Source organism: Sceloporus occidentalis, unplaced genomic scaffold (genome assembly GCF_023333645.1).
Source record: "Sceloporus occidentalis isolate IW3139 unplaced genomic scaffold, rSceOcc1.0.p SCAF_5, whole genome shotgun sequence".
In the NCBI taxonomy this organism is placed as follows: domain Eukaryota; kingdom Metazoa; phylum Chordata; class Lepidosauria; order Squamata; family Phrynosomatidae; genus Sceloporus; species Sceloporus occidentalis.
In genome coordinates, this window is record NW_028316985.1 from 142,280,273 (window position 1) to 142,303,063 (window position 22,791).

General features: G+C 36.9%; 1 protein-coding gene across 10 annotated transcripts in view; it reads left to right on the forward strand.

Annotated features, from left to right (window-relative positions):
- The window catches only part of LRBA (LPS responsive beige-like anchor protein), a 430,053-nt gene that overhangs the window by 403,468 nt on the left and 3,794 nt on the right, over positions 1-22,791 (forward strand). For 9 of the 10 annotated variants that reach the window (XM_089525694.1, XM_089525696.1, XM_089525700.1 and 6 more), the window contains 4 exons: positions 519-674; positions 3,792-3,959; positions 14,752-14,853; positions 18,096-18,292. In XM_089525694.1, coding sequence (XP_089381820.1) covers positions 519-674; positions 3,792-3,959; positions 14,752-14,853; positions 18,096-18,292 — 623 coding nt within the window. The remainder of the gene's footprint in view (positions 1-518; positions 675-3,791; positions 3,960-14,751; positions 14,854-18,095; positions 18,293-22,791) is intronic. The other variant, XM_089525704.1, reaches the window with a different exon arrangement.

The window sequence follows — 22,791 nt, forward strand, 5'->3', positions numbered from 1 at the left end:
CCTGGTAAGAGACTGCAATGTTGTTTGTCAGATGGTAGGCTCATATTGCTGAATAGTACATGTATTTAGCTATCCAGTTATCTTGAAGCAGCTATTAATGCCCATTAATTTTGCCAAAATCCTGCTTCTAGTTAGATGAAAACTAGTAGAGCTGGACTGTTGATATGGATCCATAGAGTTGCCTACATTTTTAGATTCTCCTTTGGATAACTGACATTGGTGTATGGATGGTCATGATAAGTGCTGAAAATTTGAAATTTACCTATGTCTGTCTGATCACTGGTGATAATTGGGTATATAGGCTGGACCTTATAGAATTTACTTCCCGACAAAACATGGAAAAATCTAATTAAACAGTAAGGAGGAAGTGAAAAGATGGATAGAAGCAAAAACAACAGCAACACATACTGATTTAATTAAGTGTGCATAACTCAAGGAATCAAAACACAATTTGAAGCAATGCCAAATTAATATTTTATGTTTTTTCCCCTCTTCTCCTCCCGGCCCCACCTCTCCAGCCAGCAATACAAGTATGCACAGGAGACAAATCACAGATCTTCTAGACCAAAGTATTCAGGTCCATTCCCAATGTTTTGTAATCACTTCTGATAATCGATATATTCTGGTCTGTGGTTTTTGGGACAAAAGTTTCCGGGTGTACTCTACCGACACAGGTATGTTACTTGGTTTTTCTCTAAAACTTTGGGGAAGGACTTGCTTACTTTTCTGATTTTCCTTTCCAGTTGAACATCTTTGTTTAGTTTTTAAAACAGAATTCACTGTTCAGATGGATGTTTTGCTTTTATGTAGTGGTGTATGTATGTGTGTAAATGATTAGCAAATGGTGATTGAAGATATTGCATGAATTTTCAGCCAACTCTATGGCACCAGATTCAAATATATTAAAGCTGCAAGACTGACTCGTGAATTTAGTGGGTGGAACTCTGCCTGGGTACCCTTGATATCTGCTGGGGTTTGGTTCCAGGATCCATCATGGATACCAAAATCCATTGATGCTCAAATCACATTAAATACTAAGGCACAGTAAATTGGTGTCCCATTTATAAAATGGTTTGCTTTTTGGAATTTATATATATATTTTTAAAAAATATTATCAAGCTGTGGATATTTGAATCCGTAGATAAAAAAGTCTGTGGATTGGAGGGCTGACTGTATTTGTTTTTCACCCATTTTCTATGACTTCTGCCATCTCAGTGAAGTCTTCTGTCTCATATCCCATATCATTCAAGATTCAGGAACTGTTTTTCAGTTGAGGTGAGGGGGCTTGAAAGGGTAGTTACACACATGGGATCCTGTTAACTATATTCTTGAACCAATGGATTAGAGCTAGACTTGCAGTTAACTGAGTTCCACTGACACTGGAGAAAAAGGGGAAAATAGTGATTTTTATCTATTACCCCTTTTAGACCTTAACATCTCCCAATGTCTTCCACACAGTTTGAGACAGATAAAGGTTCTCTGTGTCCAAGGCAGCACTGGAAAAGGGGAAATCAGAGAAAATAATTACCACCAACAGCAGCACCCTCTTCCTCCCGTATGGAGCCTTTATTGAAATCAGTTTTCTTCTGAGAACAGAAAGAGCCCCTTTTTTATAGTGGGGCACGTCTGTCTGTCTATCTGCTGAGAGAGAGAGAGAGAGGAAAGGTGTTACACATCTTAAAAAAATCATCAGGACCCCACCCACATTGCAGAAATAATGCAGTTTAACACCACTTTAATTGCCATGCTCAGTGCTATGGAATTGTGGGATTTGTAGTTTTATGAGAATTCAGCCTACTCTCTCTGAGAGCTCTGGTGCCACATGCTAGGATTCCATAGCATTGAGCCATGGCAGTAAAGTGGTAGCAGACTGCATTATTTTTGCAATGAGGATGCAGTCCAATATCCTATGATATTCTAGTTAAGGCATCATGATAACTAAATTTAGCTTTGGCTTAAAACAGGTGGGCCAGAAGTGCCACCTTTGGTTTGATCTGGGAGCATGGTGTACAGATGACGCATGTGCCCTGGAAAAGGCTGAAGTTGTGCCGTGGCCACCTAAAGCATCCCAAACCCAGCCACAAAAGGAGCACAAAAAAGCGCTCTTTGCTGGCAGTCCATTGTGAACTGCAGTGGCAGCTGGCCTCAGGACCACAGCATCTGGTCACCACAGTCCCACGCTGGAGAACTGCCAGTCTGCTTGACCGCTTTATCTCACTAATGCAACACTTAAATAGAAAATCAGAAATACATAGCTGAGACAAAGATAAACCTATAGTTAAGCAATTCAAATTATAATAGAAATCTAATTCTGTTTTTGTTTTTGTCCCCAGTTTCTTTTTAATATGCAAAAATTTGTGATTTTTTAATTTAGTTACTCCCACCCAGAAGTGAAAATGTGGGGACTGGGGTGTGGGATGAACGTGAGAAGGTGATGTGGTCAGTAATAGGTAATGGCAAGCGATCACAGATGTTGAATTCAATTATATTTTAGCATTTACAGAAGAAGAACCTTTTTATTATTAGATTGGTGGCAGGGGGTGAGTTGGTTGTAACAGGAAATACATAAATCATGTTTTCTCAGTACAGCTAGTATAACAGAGCCACAATAAAACCATCCCTCAGTGCTAGATATTACTTTCAGATATTTTTTAAAATAAATTACCGGTAAGTAGGGCAGAAACTTGCATCTTATTATTTTATTTGCAGTACAACTGTACATTAACTAGAAAATTTACTCCATCAAAAAAGGCTATTCTAATGCATATAGTGGTCATTGATACTATGATTTGAGTAGCTGGACCTATTATTAAATCCAGAGAATTGGAAAATCTCTTAGAAAATTATGAGAAGGTAATTAAACAAAAATGAAGAGAGATGGAAGAAGCAATATTTAAGAATTCTTCTGGCACCATATTTACAATAGAAGGTTTGTTGGTTAGTGGCAGGGTATCCCTGTCAGAGCTCCCATGTTGAAATATTGGCATCTTCAGGTAGGTGTGGGAGAGATCCCAGTCTGAAACTGGAAAGCTGCTGCCACTCAACCCAGACAATATTGAGTTAGACCAATTATCAAACTCAGTTGCCTAAATCCTATCATTAACTTAGAGTAGAACCACTGGATCAGTTGGATTTACCTATGTGTCACCTTACCATTCAACCATTGATTGAATGCATCTACTCTAGCTGAAACAAACCATTATGACATAGTTTCTTATATTTTCTACCAATAGCAAAACTAGTTCATAGGAAAGAATCTCCAACAGATTTTTCAAGAATGTATGATTTGTTGGATTACACTTAAAATTAGATGGTAAGGAGAATAGTAACTTGAGCTAGTCATTACAGAGAGTGTGTATACTTGAACTCTCTCTTGCTCTCTATTTTCAACAGTTCTGATTGGAGGAGACACGTGAAAGGACTTTTTTTTTTTACTACTGTAACTTGAATTGCATTTCCCTTTTCCAAATGGCAAAACGTTTTGAAAGTGGCTTTGCCAAGTCTGACATGTTCCCTTGATGGGTATGTAGTTTGAGAAGAACAGTGAAAAGACTAGCTGTGCAAATCTGAAAAGGGGCTTTTGGGGTCTTCTGGAGGCAAAGGTTTTGATCAAGCAGGGTTGGGAAAGATCCACTTTCATATGGAATGGACAGTTCTGAACTAAATGAATCAAGATAGTCTGACTAGGTGTGAGATAGCTTCACATGTCCATATACATGAATACTTTGTCTATATTTTCTTTCCAATCACAAGTTTGCTCTGGGCTAAAAAAATGTTGCTTTTTATTATAGGGAAGCTGATACAAGTCGTATTTGGACACTGGGATGTTGTCACCTGCCTTGCCCGTTCTGAATCTTACATTGGAGGAAACTGTTACATTCTCTCAGGGTCTCGCGATGCAACACTGCTGTTATGGTACTGGAATGGCAAAACCAATTCCATTGGTGATTATGCAAATGGTAAGGGACACCTTTGTTCTTACCAACATTTTCTATATATAACAACTCTACCACATATGTTAAGACACTTTTTACCCTAATAATTGTTGGATTGGGTTTGTGATGTGAAAGGCAACACCCTAGATTAAAAGTAGTACGTTTAGTACTTCAGAGTCTTCTAACTGAAGTGATTGGCTGGGATCCATTGGTGTACTTCTGCAAGATCCTTTGTTTGTGGTTGAATTTTTTAATCTCCCATTCTCTCCTGCATCCACTCATGTACTGTAAAAAACCTACTCTGGAAGGCTTTAGTGCTTAGGATGTCTACAGTGGGGGCAGGGGAGAAGAAGAAAGTCCTAATTCCAATGGCATTGGATAGAGAAGTTTACAACTGAATCCCACAAATGATTCAGTTTTTGTGGATTCCTAAATCCTTATGTATGTAAAATATATCTGAATAAAATGTAACCCACCTCCAATTACCGAAACACACAACTGTGAAAAAATAAGGGATAAATTAAACCCTCAAATAGAGAAGCCGGTAAAATTTCTAAAAGGGTATAAATAACCCACTGTAAAATGAGCAGTAGTAAAGAATGAACAAAATGTCCAAAGTCAAGGTCAGAAAACTCAGACCCTGGAACAAAAAAGCCAGTAAAAGTTTCTAAAAGGGTACCAATACCCCACTAAGAATTATATAATTGTGAAAAAATCAAAACATAAAATGATATAAAATACTAGAGGCCAGATGCGTTTTGACAACTGTCTTCCTCAGTGGCCTGAAGTTGAGCGCAGACACATTGTGTTTAATAGATATATTATATTTTAAATAATTACAGGCCACTGAGGAAGACAGTTGTCGAAACGCGTCTGGCTTCTCTATTTGAGGGTTTAATTTATCCCTTATATTTTCACAGTTGTGTGTTTTGGTAATTGGAGGTGGGTTACATTTTATTCAGATATCTTTCACATACATAAATATTTTCTTTGGTAGAACCCTTCAGTTTGGTTTTGTGTTCCTAAATCCTTCACATCTTATCTGCTCATAGAACTATTCTACCAGTTCATGCACTGATAACTTTCCAACTAGATTATCACAATGCTCTCTCTGTGGGACTGCTGTTAAAGATGACTCTGAAACTAGAGCATCATACAGAAACCATATAATACAAGTTTTAAAGGAATAGCACTGAATGGCATAAGCTTCCAGTCTGAATTCAGGGTGCTAGTGATAATATTTAATAACCCCTAAATGGCTTAAAACCTCAATCCCCGAGGGAACACCTTCCCTATATATGTCTAACCAAGAACTGAGGTCTTGTTGGAGGGACCTTCCTCTGTGTCCCACTGGTAGGGGCAATACATTTTGGGATGACATGGGAGAGTGGGATGACATGGGGCCTCAGTTGTGGAATAATCTGCCCTCCCCCGGCCCAATTGGGGCCAATGCTGATGTCTTTCTGATTGCCAGTCAAAACACGGCTTTTTATTGAATCCTTCAGGGCCTGGTTAATTTTTTCCAATGTCTTCTGGTTGGCATTATTTTAAATAGTTTCAACTGGTTTTACCTTGTCTGGTTTTATGTAATAAATGATTTAATATACTTTCATCATTTAAAATTATTGTTATCATTCTTTATTTATTTGTAATACAGAACAGGCCATAAAAGTAAATTGCTCTTATACTGCTTTATTTACTATGTTTGGGGTAGGCAAACATTAGAACTGTGTGCATATTTTGTTTTATTCTTAATATAGGGATAATTTTAAAAGCATAAAAATCAGTCAAATTTAGGCCAGAACATTCTTAGACAACCTAGGATGTTCTGCTACTTTTATCCCCATCCTGTGCCTTTCTAATCTCGACACTTCTCCAATATTTTATGGAGAAGAAGGTTGAGGAGCAAAAGAAAAGAAAAGAAAAACACCATTGCCCCATTTACCATTAAATCTAATTGCTTTCCCCCCCAAGGAATGGACAAAGGGAGAGAAGGAAATTTGTGTACACATGCATTATGTGTCCGATTGAGTTGTATGGGCAAGCATATGGGTGGATATATGGAAATAAGCATGAGAATGAAAATGCAGTTGTAGATATGTTTGGAATTAAGGTATGTTGGGAATTAACAACTGCATGAATATGATTCTCAGAGGGTCTGAATTGGTCCTGCAGCTGCATCAATTACATTCAAGTATTTTTTGGCTTACATGGAGGTGTTTCCTTGATTTTTGTGATGATGTTGTACTTCTGGAAGCTACTTCTGTGGACCTTGCTCCATGTAAAACAAGCAAAGAGTCTATAAAAAAGTCCTGGTATCTTACTCATATCTTCTTTTCTCCTAATACATAATGCAAATCCTCCTTTGAGTTGTGAATAAAAGACAATTTATTCTAACTAGGCACTTTAGAGTAATCGTGACTGAAAATTGTAAAATAAAGTACACGTGTAGCTATTGTGATAAATATCTTTAACATTTAATAACTTACATGTGCAGTGATCCATTTGTTTCTTTCTTTGTTTGTTTGTTTGTTTTACTGTCAAGTTAAATGTGTGGTATTATTTTATTCAATTAATTTTTAGTGATTTTTTTAAAAGTGTAATAATAAATCTCATACAGTATGGGAAGCTTAAAACATAGTTGACCTCTTTGCATCAAATATATGATGTGGTACCGACTAAAGGGAAAAAAATACATATTTCCAGCTACTCTTGAAGTAAGCTGTGATCTGAAATAGATAGGATAATTCAAAATTGCATTTCAAAAATCATTCTAGCACTGTTTTATGGGTTCATGATTTTCTTCAGAAAAATGCTGAACCCTCATGAATGAACCAAAAGTAAATTCATTCAACTAAATTCACATTCAAAATGAACTAAATGATTGTAAGGATGTGCAAGCCATTTAAAACCTGATCACATTATATTTGTAGTTCATGATTTATCCCATAGCTTCCATGTGGTGTCCAAATTAATTCTGATTAGTAGGTTGGTTGTATTAAATTTAAACAATTAGTGTGTTTCCAGCTTACATCTGCATTTTTAGAATTCTGTACGTTAGTTAATAGCATTTCCTCAAAATGAGCAGCTGGTCTTCCCCTCACATCAAAAGGTTCTCATTTAATTTATTTTAAAATTAATTATACAAAATTATATCTAATTTTAGCACTTTTCCACAACAGTTTATAGTCTAGTCTTGTTTTCAAAGTCATCCAAGTCTTCTAGTCTTGTTTTAAGAAAATGGTGTTCAAAATCGGGCATCTTAGAGTGACCTCTGCTGGCAGTGACTTGAAATACTATAATGTAGCTCTTGATAAAGTAGTCACCCTGAACTGATCCCAGTTACATTTCAAAGTCTCATGTTTTCTGAAAGTGTTAACCCAGATAGTACATTTAACCCAATAGGTTGTTTATCCTCAAAAAGAGTCAAGCAGAAAACATAGAATCTGCTTTAGAGACAAGTAGATTTCAAATACTCAGTTTACATTGCACAACAATGATAAAAGATTTCCCATTGAATCAGGTAATTGGTATATTGGCTTAGGATTTCTCTCTCTGTGTGTGTATGTGTGTTTCTGAATCCTCCTCAATCCTAGAAGTGATATAAGAGTTTCCAAGCCATAGTACTCTTTTCAAGATGGAAAGTCTGTGCTATATTTCCTCTTATATTAGGATTTATGTAGCTGTCTTGTGTCTGATAGATATTCAAAGCATCTGAACTTAATGTTTCAAAGATTTACTGCAGTGAGGACCAATGTGGAGTATGTTTTGCGATGGTTACTTCAAGTGTTTTCCAAGTAATTTCAAGTAAAAACAGAACAGAGCAAAACATTCTCTGCATTGCCCTATCACTGGCAGATACACAAATACCAAATGTGCAGTGACTTCCCATTTGTTCTTTACCTTGATGTTGCTAGTGAGACCTGACTTGGAGGCAGCTGGCAATGTTGAGTTAGACCCTGAAACTAACAATATGCTCCATTTTCCAAATGCTTAATCGGCGATTAAAATTTGTCTCAGGCCCAGTATCATTTTTAATTATTATTGTAAAACTTCACCACTCTGCCACATTCTCTTTTTGAATGATTGTCTTAGAAGCCAGGACAATGGACCACATTCCCATGATTTTATCCAGGAGGCATCTATATTATAAGGCAAGAAAGCAGATTATGCTATTAAAAGTTCCATTCGTCTTCCAGAACATTCTAGCAGTAGGAGCCAGTGAGTGGCACAATTACACACTGGCAGTGGCATGGCCGTGTGAACGATGTAAGTTGAGATAAATCTGTAGCATGGAAGAGCTGCCACATGGAATTGTTCAACTGTTCCCCAAATAGCAGTCATAACACGTAGGTTGGCCTTAATTTCCATGTGTAATATTTTACCCTTGTGCCCAATAAACGTATGTTACTTTACAGTAGTTTGAAAAATGAGTGACTGGAGAAAGCAGGAAAAAAGAAAGAGAAGAAAGCAAGAGTGCTATATTGTGTAGTGTGTACAGCCTACAGATTCATTGGACTGAAGAAAAGATGAGCGAAGGGCTGTTGGCTTTGAACCGCTTTTTTCATCTTTGTTCTTCTTTTGAATTAGAATGTGGATATTATTATTATTATTATTATTATTATTATTAACCTTTATTTATAAAGCGCTGTAAATTTACACAGCAGTGTCTTTTTCTTGCTTACTATCTGTATTGTTTATCACATATTCTTTAAGGAAAGCATTGCTTTCACATGTGGGAATGGTTTTAATTCATTTTGGAAATCTCCCAACCACCTTACTTTTTTTGTGAAAAACGATCCAGTCCAGCTGCTCTTTGTACAATTAATGCATTTTCTCACTTGTAGTCTATGCCTTTTTTAAAAATCACCTGGAATATGCATCTACCTTGATGAATCACTTAGGTGAATAAAAGCCAGGTGGGAAAGCCTATGCTGTATCCCCACCTCATCCCCACTTTCTTAGCCACAAGTACCTATAATGGTGGTTTGCTTAATATAGTGCCAGCATAATAGTGTTTTCAATTAGATGCAGACCACCTTTTCAGTGGTGCTGAACTGGCAGCTTTCAAGCTCAGGTGTGTCTGAAATGATGTACTTGAAATTCTCCAGAAGGGCAAGGATGCCTTAGTCCTCTGTGATGTAATGCAGGCATTCATGTTCCAGGCAGAAAAAGGCTCTGTTTACTCCTTGTAGCCAGTGGTAGATGTTGTAAAAAGAATAATATTCATATGGTAAAAGAATAAGAGTATAATGCAAGCCATATGTAAGGCAGGGAGTAATAGTTTAATATATAATCTTTATTTACCTTGTTCTATCTTGCATTATTATTGAGATGGAAAAAAGAAGGATTTAAAATAGACCATCTTTCAATGGGCAAAGAAACTAAAGTAATGTTCAGACTACATTTTTTTTGGTAATTTCTTATTAAGTTAGTATGCCAAATACTGAAGACATTAAGGAACTCAAAATATTGCTCTGTATAATACAAAATGAAATATAATGAACAGTTCACTCAGTGTAAATATGTATGCTAGTTGGCTACGTCATTAGACTCAATAAGCTTAATCCATACTGTGGGTGTAAAGATGCAGGTTTTGTATTACTTTAGATTCTTATTGGCTACAGAAACATAAAAGGCCTCATTAAAAATGAAATACATTATGCCTTAATTATTACTTTGCATTAGCTAATATAAATTCTCAATTTCTTTCACAGATGCTTTTAGTTCTGATATAGAACTTTTAAAAGCATCAGTTTAAAGGCAATAACTGATGTGAAAAGCTATAACCATTGTGCCAGTACTTGGATATCTCTACGTATTGAAGTATTCTTATACTGTCTATATAGAAATATACGGAATAGAAATAGAAATAGGAAAAATACCATTTTTTTATTATTTCACTCTCTTAGAAAGTTTAATCCAGTTGTTTTAAAATGTTACTTAAAAACTGCTTGTCTAATAACTTTGCATAGAACTGTATTTGTGCTGTGTTATACGTATCATTTTATATAAATAAAGTATAATAGTTGTCTATTACTAATCACAGCATTTTATATAATAGTCTCAGTATTTAAAAGTGAATGTTTTTAGTACATATGTCTCTCTGTACGGAATAAAAATATTCAATTATTCCTGATTATGGGTAACACAGCTTTGGTTTGGACTCATCCAGATTCTCATGCACTGGGATCTCCATTGAGTAGAAGTTCTCAGTTACTTAATAAAAAAAAATTGTTTTATTTATATACTGCTATTCCAAAGATCATAGCGGTGAACAGCAAGTAAGCTAATTAGCAAGTAAGCTAATTTGCCCCCAACAGTCTGGGTACTCATTTTAGCGACCTCGGAAGGATGCAAGCCTGAGTCGAGCTTGGGCCCTTTTGCTGGTCTTGAACTCGCAACCTTGTGGTTTCGAGTGAATGGCTGCAGTACAAGCATTTAACCACTGCGCCATCAGGGCTCCATATTAATGAACTTTTTGGTTCTACAAATCAGTTATGGAAATCTTGAGCACTAGATCAGGGACTTTGTCTGCTTCAGCCAAAACAAAAACTAAAATGTGGCAAGTAGAGATTTGTGGGATGTGTTCAGATCTGATCTTGATGCCCAGGTTTCAGGGGAGGCTTTCAGGATTGTGTTTGCAAGGCTAAAACTAGTGTGCCAGCTGCTGCCATTCTTGGCGATGTCAGATCTGGCTATGATGCCTATGATGCAAGGTATTACACTTAGACAGAACAAAAGGAAATACACAGATATAGGATGGGGGCACCTGACTTGGCAATAGTACATGCAAAAGGGCTCTAGAAGTCTTAGTAGACCACAAGCTAAACATGAGTCAATAGTGTGATGCAGCAGCTTAAAAAGCCAATATGATCCTAGACTGCATCAATAGGAGTGCAGTGTCTAGATCAAGGAAAGTAATAGTACCACTCTCTTTTGTTTTGGTCAGACCTCACCAGTTCTGGGCAACACAATTTAAGATAGATGTTGATGAGCTAAAATATGTCCAGAGCAGGGCAACCAAAATGGTGAAAGGTCTGGAAACCATGCCCTATGAGGAGAGACTTAAGTTGCTGGGCATGTTTAGTCTGGAGAAGAGAAGGCTAGGAGGTGACATGAAAGGCATGTTTAAATATTTAAAAGGGTGCCATATTGAAGAAAGAGCAAGCTTGTTTTCTCCTAAACATTAGAAAGAATGCCCTGAGAGTAAGAGCTGTTCAACAATGGAATATGCTGGCTCAGAGAATAGTGGAGTCTCCTCTTTTGGAGATTTTTAAACAGAAGCTGGATAGCCATCTGTTGGGAATGCTTTGATTGTGTATTCCTGCACGGCATGGGGTTGGATTGAATGGCCCTTGTAGTCTCTGTGATTCTGTTTTCTTGTTTGGACTACTGTAATGCACCTTATGTGGGGAAGTATTAGAAACTGTTTGGAAACCAGCGAGTGCAATATGCTACAGCCAGAATGCTAACTGGGGTCCAATCACAGGCAGCATATAGCCAGTTTACTTGTTGAAACAGCTTCCCTGGCTACTGGTTCACTTCTGGGCACAATTTGAAGTGCTGGCTGACCTACAAAGCTCATGTCTTAGGTCCAGGTTGTCTGAAAGACCATGGTGCAAAACAGACTGGCATAAAAAGCTGGCTTCCAGGCGTATTGAGGGTGTTGCATACAGACAACGCATGTCCCCAATATGCCCAGAAGTTGGCTTCAAGCTGTCCGGTTACCTGGAGGCTACCCGGGTTTTTAATGAGCAATTGCTTGCAGGAATCCTTATGGAGGTGGATAAGGTACTTAATATTTGACTTTTACATGCTTTTGGCTGTTCATAACCTATGGATCCACTCCAGGAGAAAGGTAGCATATAAGTAGAATGAATAAAGAAATAAAATATACACTCCCCCCCCCCCCCCCCGGTTATTCTACATGCAATTACTGTGTCGGGATTAGAAAGAGCTGTACTAATATTTAATGCATCTCCTATGTTCCTATACAATACCCAGTGTTTTCATTATAGGATTATCAGGCACTAGAGGATGCATGTTTCTTTTGTTTAATCTATACTTTTTGATATTATTCTAGCCCTTCATTAAAAATATAGTAAACAAATCTTACTTAATTGTATAGTTAATTTTGTAATGTATGGCTATGTTTTGCAGAGCAGTAAGCTGATGCTTTATTGTTCAACTATCAGTCTCTCATATAACTATTATTAAATAAACATAGTCTAGTCATGCTTGTTTTAAGATCAACTTTTCAAGAACCTCCAGACCTGACAGAATAAAATAGCACAAGCACAATTTGCTCATGTTAAAACAAAGAGCAGACTTTTCTGAATATTTTGGAATCGGAAGAACATTTTGAAGACCTGTTTTTAAAAACCAATTCTAAGTAATTTACATTTGTCCCAATAAAATATTGTCACATCTGTGCATGAATCATGCAGTGTTCTCTTACCTCTTCAAATCTGAATTCTTGGCTTTCAAATGCAGTGCTTTATCCCCTAGGAGTTATAGCTTATGCAAACTGTTAGATCAAGAAAAAGAACTTTGCAGAATGGATTTACTTGTTCTGTATTGAAAATGGTTGAATTAGAATATTTTCTCTATTTTTATGATTTAATACTTCCACTTTTGTTGTGCTGTGAATATTATGTTATATATCAAGTTCAAGTATGAAGGATCATTTAACAATAAGCTAGAGGCTGTATTAAATATAGTGCTGCACAAAGTAGATCTGTGAAAAGGTTTCTTTTAGATATCAGTACAGGATTTGGATTAGCTTTAATTTCATTTGACTTGTTCATCTTCCTTCAAGGATTCTTTATGAATTTGTGTGCAGCGTTCTTTTCAGGCCTTTCTTAAAGCTTGGATCAGTGCTCGTAAACCTGCTTAAGGGACAAAGCCTTGCTTTTCTTTGATGTTGCTTCCCCAGGATTTCAAAGAAGTAGAAGCCAGCTTAGAAAGTTTTGAAGTAGTACCCCTTTAACCAGCAGCAAAGTAAAATTTCCCCTTTGCTTTACTGAAAACCAAAACAGTCTTATGAAGGACTAAGAAATCTCTGCAGTCAGCTTCTGAGTTATTAAGAAAAATCAGAAGCCCAGAGACCTCTAAATGCTTAACATTTTTATTAAAGGAGTCTTGTCTGACTTTTCAAAGGACTCAAAGGTCTATGTAAGTGAGGAGGGAGGGAGGGAAGAACCTACAGTGAGAGAAACAGTATATAGACACTTGTAAACATGCCATTGCCAAATCAGCATAGTTAGCCAAGCCAACTTTACATTGATGATAAAATTGTCCAAATTCATTTTAATAACATCTCATGCACTGAAATTATTACGTTTCCTTGCCCTAAAATGTGAATATATAAAATGAAAAATAGAAAACCACAACATGTCAGAGCATAAGTGGGTCTAGAAAGGAATTGTCCAGTCACTGGGGGAAGGGGGGGAGTTGGCATATGGCTTTAAAAGTTGTATTTAAGGTTATGTTTCTAAAACTATATTTGAGCAGGTGTCCATACCTCCAGAAAATCTCCCTAGTTAAATTTGACCATACCATAAAAGCAATAAAATACAAAATCATATCTCAGCTAAGTGTTCTTGGACACATATCAGTAAAATTTCTATAACTATGTCTATACTCAAAATTATTTCTTTTCTTCCCCTGTTAAACTGTCTCCTGTATAAAAGTTCAATGGATGCAGCTTATCTCTAAATTGTCAAAGTCACCTAAGTACTACTTAATAAACATCAGATGTATGGCTCTTGTTCTTATGCTCTGAATGCGATACCCCCCACCCCATTCTCTGTTGTACTTCCCTGAATTTAAGTATATTTTGTCAAATCTTCTGTGAAACAAAACCTTCCATATATATATATATATATATATATATATATATAGAGAGAGAGAGAGAGAGAGAGAGAGATGCTTTTAAAAATCTGTGTAGTCTGAAGATTTTTTTAAAAGTTTCTAAAAAGTATTGTTTCTTCAATAAGAAATCACTTCCCATGGTAAGCTTTAAACTAGTCTATTCTGTATACAGTGCTACTCTTGGTGCTTTTTTAGCTGAAAGGCATGGTATATTTTAAATAAAGAAAAATTCAGTTTGAAATCTTAGGCTGTATGCCTGATCCATTAGAATAAATGGGTGGTGTGTGCGTGTGTGTATATGTATATGTGTATGTATGTATGTATGTATGTATGTATGTATCACATTGTGGAGCAAATTTTATACCATTAGTCTCTGACTAGGATTCTGTCTTAAACCAGATCAACTCTGGTTTTCCCATCCCTTGGTACATGGTCCTTTTCACTGGAGGTGTTTGGAATTCAACCTGACTTGACTGGGGCTACAAAAGAAAGTTCAGGTTTGTAGTTCGGATGTTCATGTGGAGTCCAGTCGTCAAAGATGCCAATGGTTCAGCAACAGTGCATTTGCAAGACTAGTTGTAGCCATTAGTGTTATGTTATATCAGTTCACAGTCACATATCTTAGCTGTATCCCATTTTGACTACTATAAAAATGCTGCACAGGACACCACAGAAATGAGATATAAACCAAAGAAGAATGAAAAAAAAAAAGGAACACTTACTCATGCTTTATCCCAGTTATGCCTGGAAGTTCAAACAGTTATGCATGATACCTGAACTGCGTGTGGATTCTCCATATTCCATTTTGAATGCTTCGTATTTGCTGGCTAGAATTGTGTAGTAACATGCTCTTCTGCACCACTTGAATGTATATTGCAACAAATGTGACTGAAGAATATTTTTCTTCTTGTTTTTCCACTCACCTATCCCTTTCCCACAGGTGAATCTGCCACACCTCGTGCCATCTTGACAGGACATGATTATGAGATTACCTGTGCTGCAATTTGTGCTGAACTTGGCCTGGTAATAAGTGGTTCTAAAGGTATTAAACTCTTTGAAATACCCTCCTAAACTAAATGCAATACCACCTAAACTATGGTCCTGAACAGACAGGCCAAAATAAAGCTGCTTCAGGACACTTTGGAGGTATGCTGGAGTGCGGCTTTGGCACAGCTTCTGGCCTCTTAAGATGTGTGTGTCATTTAAACAGCATACCTCCAAAGTGACCCAAAGCAGCTTTATTTTGGTGTGTCTGTTTGGGCCCTAAGTTTTTCATAATTAGTTTTAAATCCAGTGCTGATTTTATTTTTACAATAACAGAAATGTTATATTTTTCCATTTCAGTTTGACTTTTACATCTTCTTTCAAAGCAGATAACTATGGCCTGTTACAGACAGCCAAAATAAAGCTGCTTCGAGTCACTTTGGAGGTATGGTATTTCAATGATACATGCGTCCTAAGAGTCCAAAGGCCGCACCAAAGCCACGCTCCAGTCCTAAGGACTGGAGTGCAGCTTTGGTGAAGCTTCCAGACTCTTAGGACTCATGCATCATTGAAATACCATACTTCCAAAGTGACTCGAAGCAGCTTTGTTTTGACTGTCTGTAACAAGCCAATGTCTTATTGTCAGTGTCCAGGGAGGTGCTGTTGTGCTCCCAACCTGATTATGGGCTTCTGATAAGCATTTGGTTGTACTGACCATTGTGGAAACAATGCTAGACTAGATAGGCCTTGGTCTAATAGACTATGAATCTTTGGCTGCAGTAATGCAGGTTGACACTGCTTTAGCTACCATGGCTCAATGCTATGGCACCAGAGCTCTCTGACAAGGAAGGTAAATATCTCACAAAAGTACAAATCCCAGAATTCCATAACATTGAGCTATAGATGTTAAAGCGGTGTCAAACTGCATTACTTCTGCAGCACAGATGCAGCCTTTATATGATCTTCAGACAGGATTTTCATCAGTTTCCATCATGTTTACACCTTCTCTCATGTGTATGTTGTATTTACAACATATTTATACTATGAAATGCAATTTGTAGCCATTTTACATACCTGAGTTTTTTCCACAAGTCACCTACTATGCTTGGTATAAATGCTCTTCAGAAATCCTTTCTTCTATTCAGTATGCAAGTGTAAAAGTTACATTAATTTCCCCTCTCCATAGACCAATATCTATGAGTTGATTTGCTTTCAAAAGCAGAATCACTCAAGACAGGACTACCAATATCTTAAAATACATGAGCTTTAGTGGGCACATTTAATTATTTGCCTGGGTATATATATTACATCCATTTCTTCTAGGAAAGTTATTTTGTTCCCATTGTCACTTGGTGAGATACACTTTATGTACTTTTGTATAAGTCTAGAAATTTTAGTCAAGAAATTGACCCAAAAAACCTGGGTCAGCTTATCCAGAGGTCATATAAACATATGCATATAAGTATACTGTACTTTAACCGATAAAAAAGGTCTGAGTAGAGTGGGCAAGAGGTTAGTCTGTCCTGAGAGTACCTAAAAGAAGCACTGGCCCCCTCTGCTCTCTCATCTATTCAACCTTTAGTGTGAGCACAGAATTATGCTTGCCAGAATTTTGTAAGTTCTTTTGAATTGTTTTCATTTCTTCTCTCTTTAGATCCTTTGCTACATGCCCCTAAGTTTTGTCCCCAACCTATCCACTGGTCATATCAAAATCCATAATGTTGCTCCCCAAACCTGCCCTTGACTTGTACATGAGGGTGACTTATAGTCAAGTATATATGGTAGTTTTTCTGGAGGTCCATTTTGTCAAGGGAATAAATATGAAAGTGCTCAAACTCACAAAATAATTGCTACAGACCTATAGTCATAGATGATTATAGGTGCTTTCATTCACACACTTATTTTCAATAAGCTTAGGAAGTGGGCAGACTAGTGACATCATTCAAGAGCCTGGATTTAGTCTAGGGAATGCCATCTTCTGGTCCTCTCCTATGAGTTGTTGAAATCGCAAAATATAGTGATGAAACAGATAAAAAGAAAACAATACTTGGTACATCCTAAAAATCCATTTTAATTGATGTTTCCTTCATCATTTTGCAACCTGTACCCTTGCATTTTTGTACAGTTTAAAAAACATATTATTCCAGTCATAAACATGGTGCCACATAAACAAAGATATAAGATGAATCTTGCCTTTACAAGCTAGATGCATGCCTCATAGAAACATGATTTGTTTTTATGGCTCTGGAGCTCAGATGTTACAGCAAAACTAAAGATAAAAGAACCTGCAGACTGACATTGGTTGGTTATAAAACCATTTTGAAGAATTGGTGCTGCACTCAACACCGATGACAGCAGTAGTTTTAATTTGAGTCTGGTCTTATTTTGCTTATCTAGTAAAATCTCTATCACTAGTAAGTTCCTGGTTATTACTCTTCCATTTGTATCTGGCTTTCCTGTAGTGTAGGGGGAAAGGGGCAGTGCCTATGCTATAAACTCTCTGGAAGGAACTGTATTTATATGTATGCATGTACTTAGTAACAGATCGGGTAATGGATAAGAGTATGAATACATATATCAGGATTCCAGAGAATGAGATTGCCTTTCAGTTGGGTGCAGGATTTAGTCTTAAGGAGTACCAGGTTCAACTCTTTCCTTAGCCATGTAGTTTAGTGGGTGACCTCTAGCCACTCTCATATACACTCAGTCTAACTTAACTTGCAGGATTTTTTGAGGATAAAATAGGGTACAAATATATATGCTTCTCTGAGCTCCCCAAAGGAGTGGTGAGATAATAATAATAATAATAATAATAATAAGTAGTAGGTTCTATTTTAAGCTCTGTTTGGGAGTGTCTGGCAGAATTAGCTCATTTACCTGTTACAGTTAAAGTGACAACAAATCTATTTTGTTAGTTGAACATATTCTATTATTGCCTACTTAGTAACATCTCCTGGCCCAGCCCCTTTCAAAACTACTTTACCAGCCAGCATGTAGTAGTTTGAGCACTGGACTATGATTAGAGACCCACTGGGTGACCCTGGGCAAGTTACACTCTGTCAGTCACAATACAGATTGAAATCTATACAAAAACATTAATAAAAGTATAAATATATGATTTAAAAGCAATTAACAGTTTATAAACTTAAAACATTAGACATTAAAATCCATTAAAAGACTACATACAAATCTTAAAACCATAAAGGGTTACAAGTCGATAATCGGAATTCAGGATGCCAGCCTACATTTCACAAAGTTGATGTCATAGATCTGATGGTTTTGCTTTCTCTCTCTTATCAGAAGGACCATGTCTCATACATTCTATGAATGGAGATCTGCTGAGGACATTAGAAGCTCCTGAAAACTGTCTGAAAGCAAAACTCATCCAGGCATCAAGAGAGGGTCACTGCGTCATATACTATGACAACGGCCATTTCTGTGTATTCAGTGTGAATGGGAAATTGCAAGCCACTATGGAAACTGATGACAATATACGGGTGAGCATGTTAAACTATACTATTGTCTTATTTTGACATTTTAAATGTTTAGGGTTTTAATGGAAGTAAATGCTAATGAAGATATTAACAAATAATAGTTTGAATCCTGTTGGCCAGCCCAAAATAGAATTGACTGGTTGAATTCACAGAGAGGGAGGTCAGGTAAAATTCAGTTGATTCAATGGGTCTAGTCCTGTCAGTGGTAACAATAGAGTATTTCAGCCTTTAAAATATACAACATTCTACCTCATTGTATATGCCAGTACTACATTATTTAGTATAAGTGCTCTCATCAAAGATATTGATGGATCTACATTTCAGAGGGAGCCCATCAGTTAAATATTAAAAATGGGCATGAGTTACTACTTGAAGGAAGCAGGTGAGTTAATCAGTTGTTTAGTATCATATTTGAAATAGGTGGATCTTTGTTTCTTAGCTTATATTATCATTGGATTAGGACACATGAGCATGGAGTTAAAATAATAAGTGCATTATCATTTCTTGTATGAAAGAATAATGGCTGCATGCTGAAAAAAGAGACCAGCCTTGAGACTTCCCAGGACAGGGCAGGCAATGGATGTATCATCCTAGATTCCATCTTGGTCTCTGAGTTGTACTGGATACTTGATACAGCAGGCATGTATCGACCTCCTGTGCCCTGAAATGCTTTGTGCATTTCTTTGGGGAAGAAACAGGTTTCTAATGAGCCCTGTAGACATGCTGTATATGCAGGTGCTATGCCCTTGTGTAGTGAAGGAGCATGCTCTAATTGTTTGCAGAGAAATGTATATAAGAAAATGATCTTAGCTATCCCTCTAACTTTTTCCACATTTTCATCTGTATTAAAAGTAATATAAATTTTCTTTATAATGTTCATACCTTTCATAGTTCACATTGAATTGTTTACAGTCTTTTTGCCATAACTCCCATAGTACTTAGTGATTTTACTTTGCTTTTCCTACAGCCACAGTGCTGATAACGTATCGCTTTGGTTGTGATTATGTTGTCAGCTAGGCCAGTAAATCTATAAAATATCTAGCAATCCCTTGCTGGCTAAAACAATTTCTTTAGTGTTTGTCATTCCCAAGGTTTGGGCAATGTTGCTTTATGCAATGGAAATTCTTCTCTCTAGGCTAGCAATACACACAAACCATGCTATTATTTTCCCCTAGCAGTCCCAGATGAATTTTAGCCTTAAAACAATCCACAGTCTTTTCCCTGGAGCTTCTGTACTTTATCATGCTGTAAGGGAAGTGGCAACAGGATGATTAAAACAAGAGTGTTCAAAATGTCTTTGTCCACAGGCACTGGAGCACTAGAATTTTGTAGTTTGTGGTCCATGGCAGGCAAGAGTAGTATGTGGACAAAGTAGAAATTTAGTTCCTTGTCCAAATTCTTCATTATACTATAACTATGGGTTTGGCTTAGAGGATGTTGACAAAGTTGAAGCTTTTTAGTTGTTATATTCAGACAGTTTAATCTTCTAATTTAGTGTCTTGTACACAAATACCCCAAAAAATGCTACCAAGAGAACTTTTAGGTTGTCTGGATATACTCAGGGCCTAATCAGCACTTTCCACCTGTTTTTGTTTTAAATACTGTATTGCTCAGTGGAACATAGGCTAACAGGATATCACAGCAGATCTGCCTTGCAATGTTTAGATATCTTAATGAGTAACTTAAATCTAAGTAGGCAGGCAGTCCAGAGAACCAAAGTTATTCTATCCTAAACAAGGCCAACATGCTATTCCACCCAAAGGAACCAATTTATTTTTCTTTCCTGAGTCTGTTTTGAAAAGTCAAGTATCTAACAGGCTCTTGCTGCTTTATACCAACGTTGTCAAGCTGACAGGTCTGGTTTTTAAGAATAATGGTCTCTTAAGAATCTGAGTTTTGAGACTCTTCAGGGGCATGTTAAGTCAGAAATAAAAGAACATGGAACATTTCTTTAATGGCATTCTTTGGAGGAATGTTTGTACATCTTAGCTGTATATCAAAAGAATGGCCAGCTATCCTTAGTTTACTCCTTAGTAAAATCTCACAGATAACTTTCATAGGGAGGTAACATTAGAACATGAAATTGATTCATATCTTCTTAGAACACTTGGTGAGAGCAAGTGTATCCTTTACTTCCTGAACCTTGAAGGGCATAATATGTCCAGCCATATTTTTCCTCATGCACATCCTAGTGATTCAGTATAATCAACATTAGTACCTAAATTCCACATCTCATCTTTTGGTTAACTGAAAGCACACTGAATTCAGTGGTACTAGAAGAGTTAAAGATTAATGGTTTTAATTTGCCTTTTAATATAGCATTTCTCTGATAAAGAGGCTCCAGTATAACACTCAAGTGAACCATAACCATAAGGTTAATGGATTTTCATCAGATGAATTTTATAACTGTAGCAAATAATTATTTGTCACGGTCTTCACTGCAATTTCCAAAATACCCTTAGGAGATTGCCATTTGTGAAATGAGGATAAAATGGATATTGATTTTTCTTATAATGAATAATCTTTTGAGTAATTGTATTTGGTTTGTTAGAGATCATGAGTCCGGCATTTTCTTTTAAATAATTTGCTGCAATTTGATCATCCTTCCCTGTCTGCATTGTGTAATGTGCCCAAGACTGATGAGTTCATTTACTAAGCACACCTGTATAGTTTTTCTGATATTCTTAGCAAATAAATTGCTTAGCACATATATTGTGACTGTTGTTGTTATTTCTATTCCATCTTTCCCCCAGTTTTCCCAAAGTGGCTTACAACAAATTCAAAAACAGTGTTCAAAATCCACAAGATACAAAAGTTAAATTAAGAATAAAAAATTAAAACATATGTTAAATTAAAAAATATGGATTAAAACAAATACTAAGATGACATCACTACCATGGTGATATAAAGTTTGGGTCTGCATTTAAAGCAAAAAGCAAGCAAACAACAACACAGTGGCTAGAATCCTGTTGGCTAGTTCTGAGTAGAGTAGACCCCATTGAATAAATTGTAAATTCAATTGATTGAAAAGGTCTACTCAAATCAGAACTTGCAGAAGGATTCACACACTTGTACTTAAAAACTGCAGGCATTTAGGCAAATTTTATTAGTGTACTGCTTGATTAAACAACTTGGGAGTCAGAGGTCCTTGTTGATTTTTCTTGAATTACCCCTGAGATCCATCTGTAGATCTTAACTTCCTTTCTCAGTATAGTATCTTGAATCCCAGTATACAAAATGTTCTCAAAAAGACCAGTTCCTCATCCTATCCACTAAGACTAGCGAAGGAGAGATCAGTCACTTCACTACAGTAGATTGATTCCAACATTCTGAGGATTGTCTGTAGTCTCTAGAGTAGGGGTAGGCAACCTGCGGCCCGGCGAGGCCTTGGGACTGGCCCCCGCCCGGTCCTGCCGCCGATTGCCGCCGGGGCCTTTGGCCTCTCGCGCGCAGGGGCAAGGGGGGCAATTGTCTATAGATGCCTCAGAAACATGCATTTATGTTAACATTTTTTAAAAAATCAGCAAATTTTTTTGCGTGTCCTCCACTTTTTTTAAAAAAAGTGTCCACCATTTGAAAATGTTGTCCAACATTTGTCCCAGTTTATTTATTTATTTAATTTTTTTTTAAATTATTTAATTATTTATTTTTTGGCTTCGGCCCCCCAGTTGTCTGAGGGACAGCAACCCGGCCCCCGGCTCAAAAAGGTTGCCTACCCTTGCTCTAGAGATTTATTTATTCAAATAATTATATCCCATCCTATTTCCAAGGATCTCAGTGTGGCATATAATAACATCAATTTTATCTATTTATTTATTTGATTTATATCTTGCCTCTCTCTTTGCACAGTTTAAAACAATAAGAGTAATTAAAATAGGCCAAGACCCTGCATTGTCCAACATAGCTACCCTGTTGGCTCATTTGCCAAGAGAAAGGTGTGATATAAAATGAATAAATAAACAAACCTCTGCTGATGGTACACCCCTAAAGGTTTTAAGCCAGGCTGTGCCCCAACCAAAGTTTTTGATGTGTACAGGTTTTGCATGCCGAACATATGGTATTTAGTTCTTGACATTGCTAGGTAGGACTGACAAAACTCTCTGAATCCTGAAGAGTCACTAGTAGTCAGCATAGACTGGGGTACAAAAACCTCTGTTGAGAGTTGTATTTCCTCAGGGGTAATCTGTCCAGTTGTGTGTTAGCAGTGACTGCTAACTGCCACAGCCCAGAATGAGCAGCCCAATAGCCTCCCTTTTCCACCCCTCAAACATGGTTGCCAACGGAAGGACAGATTGCTATTGCCAGAAGTTTGAACTTATGGGTGGAAGAGGTCTTTTTTTAAAAGCTAGGAATTTCATGAAAAGTTTGGGCCACTATTTATACACTCTTGGGTGTACACAATATTGTTCTAGATGGACCACTCACCAGACTGTATGTTTCCTGAAATTTGTTGAAGCCCAGAAAAATTATATTTTTGGGATGCTCTTCTCCTTTCTCCCATA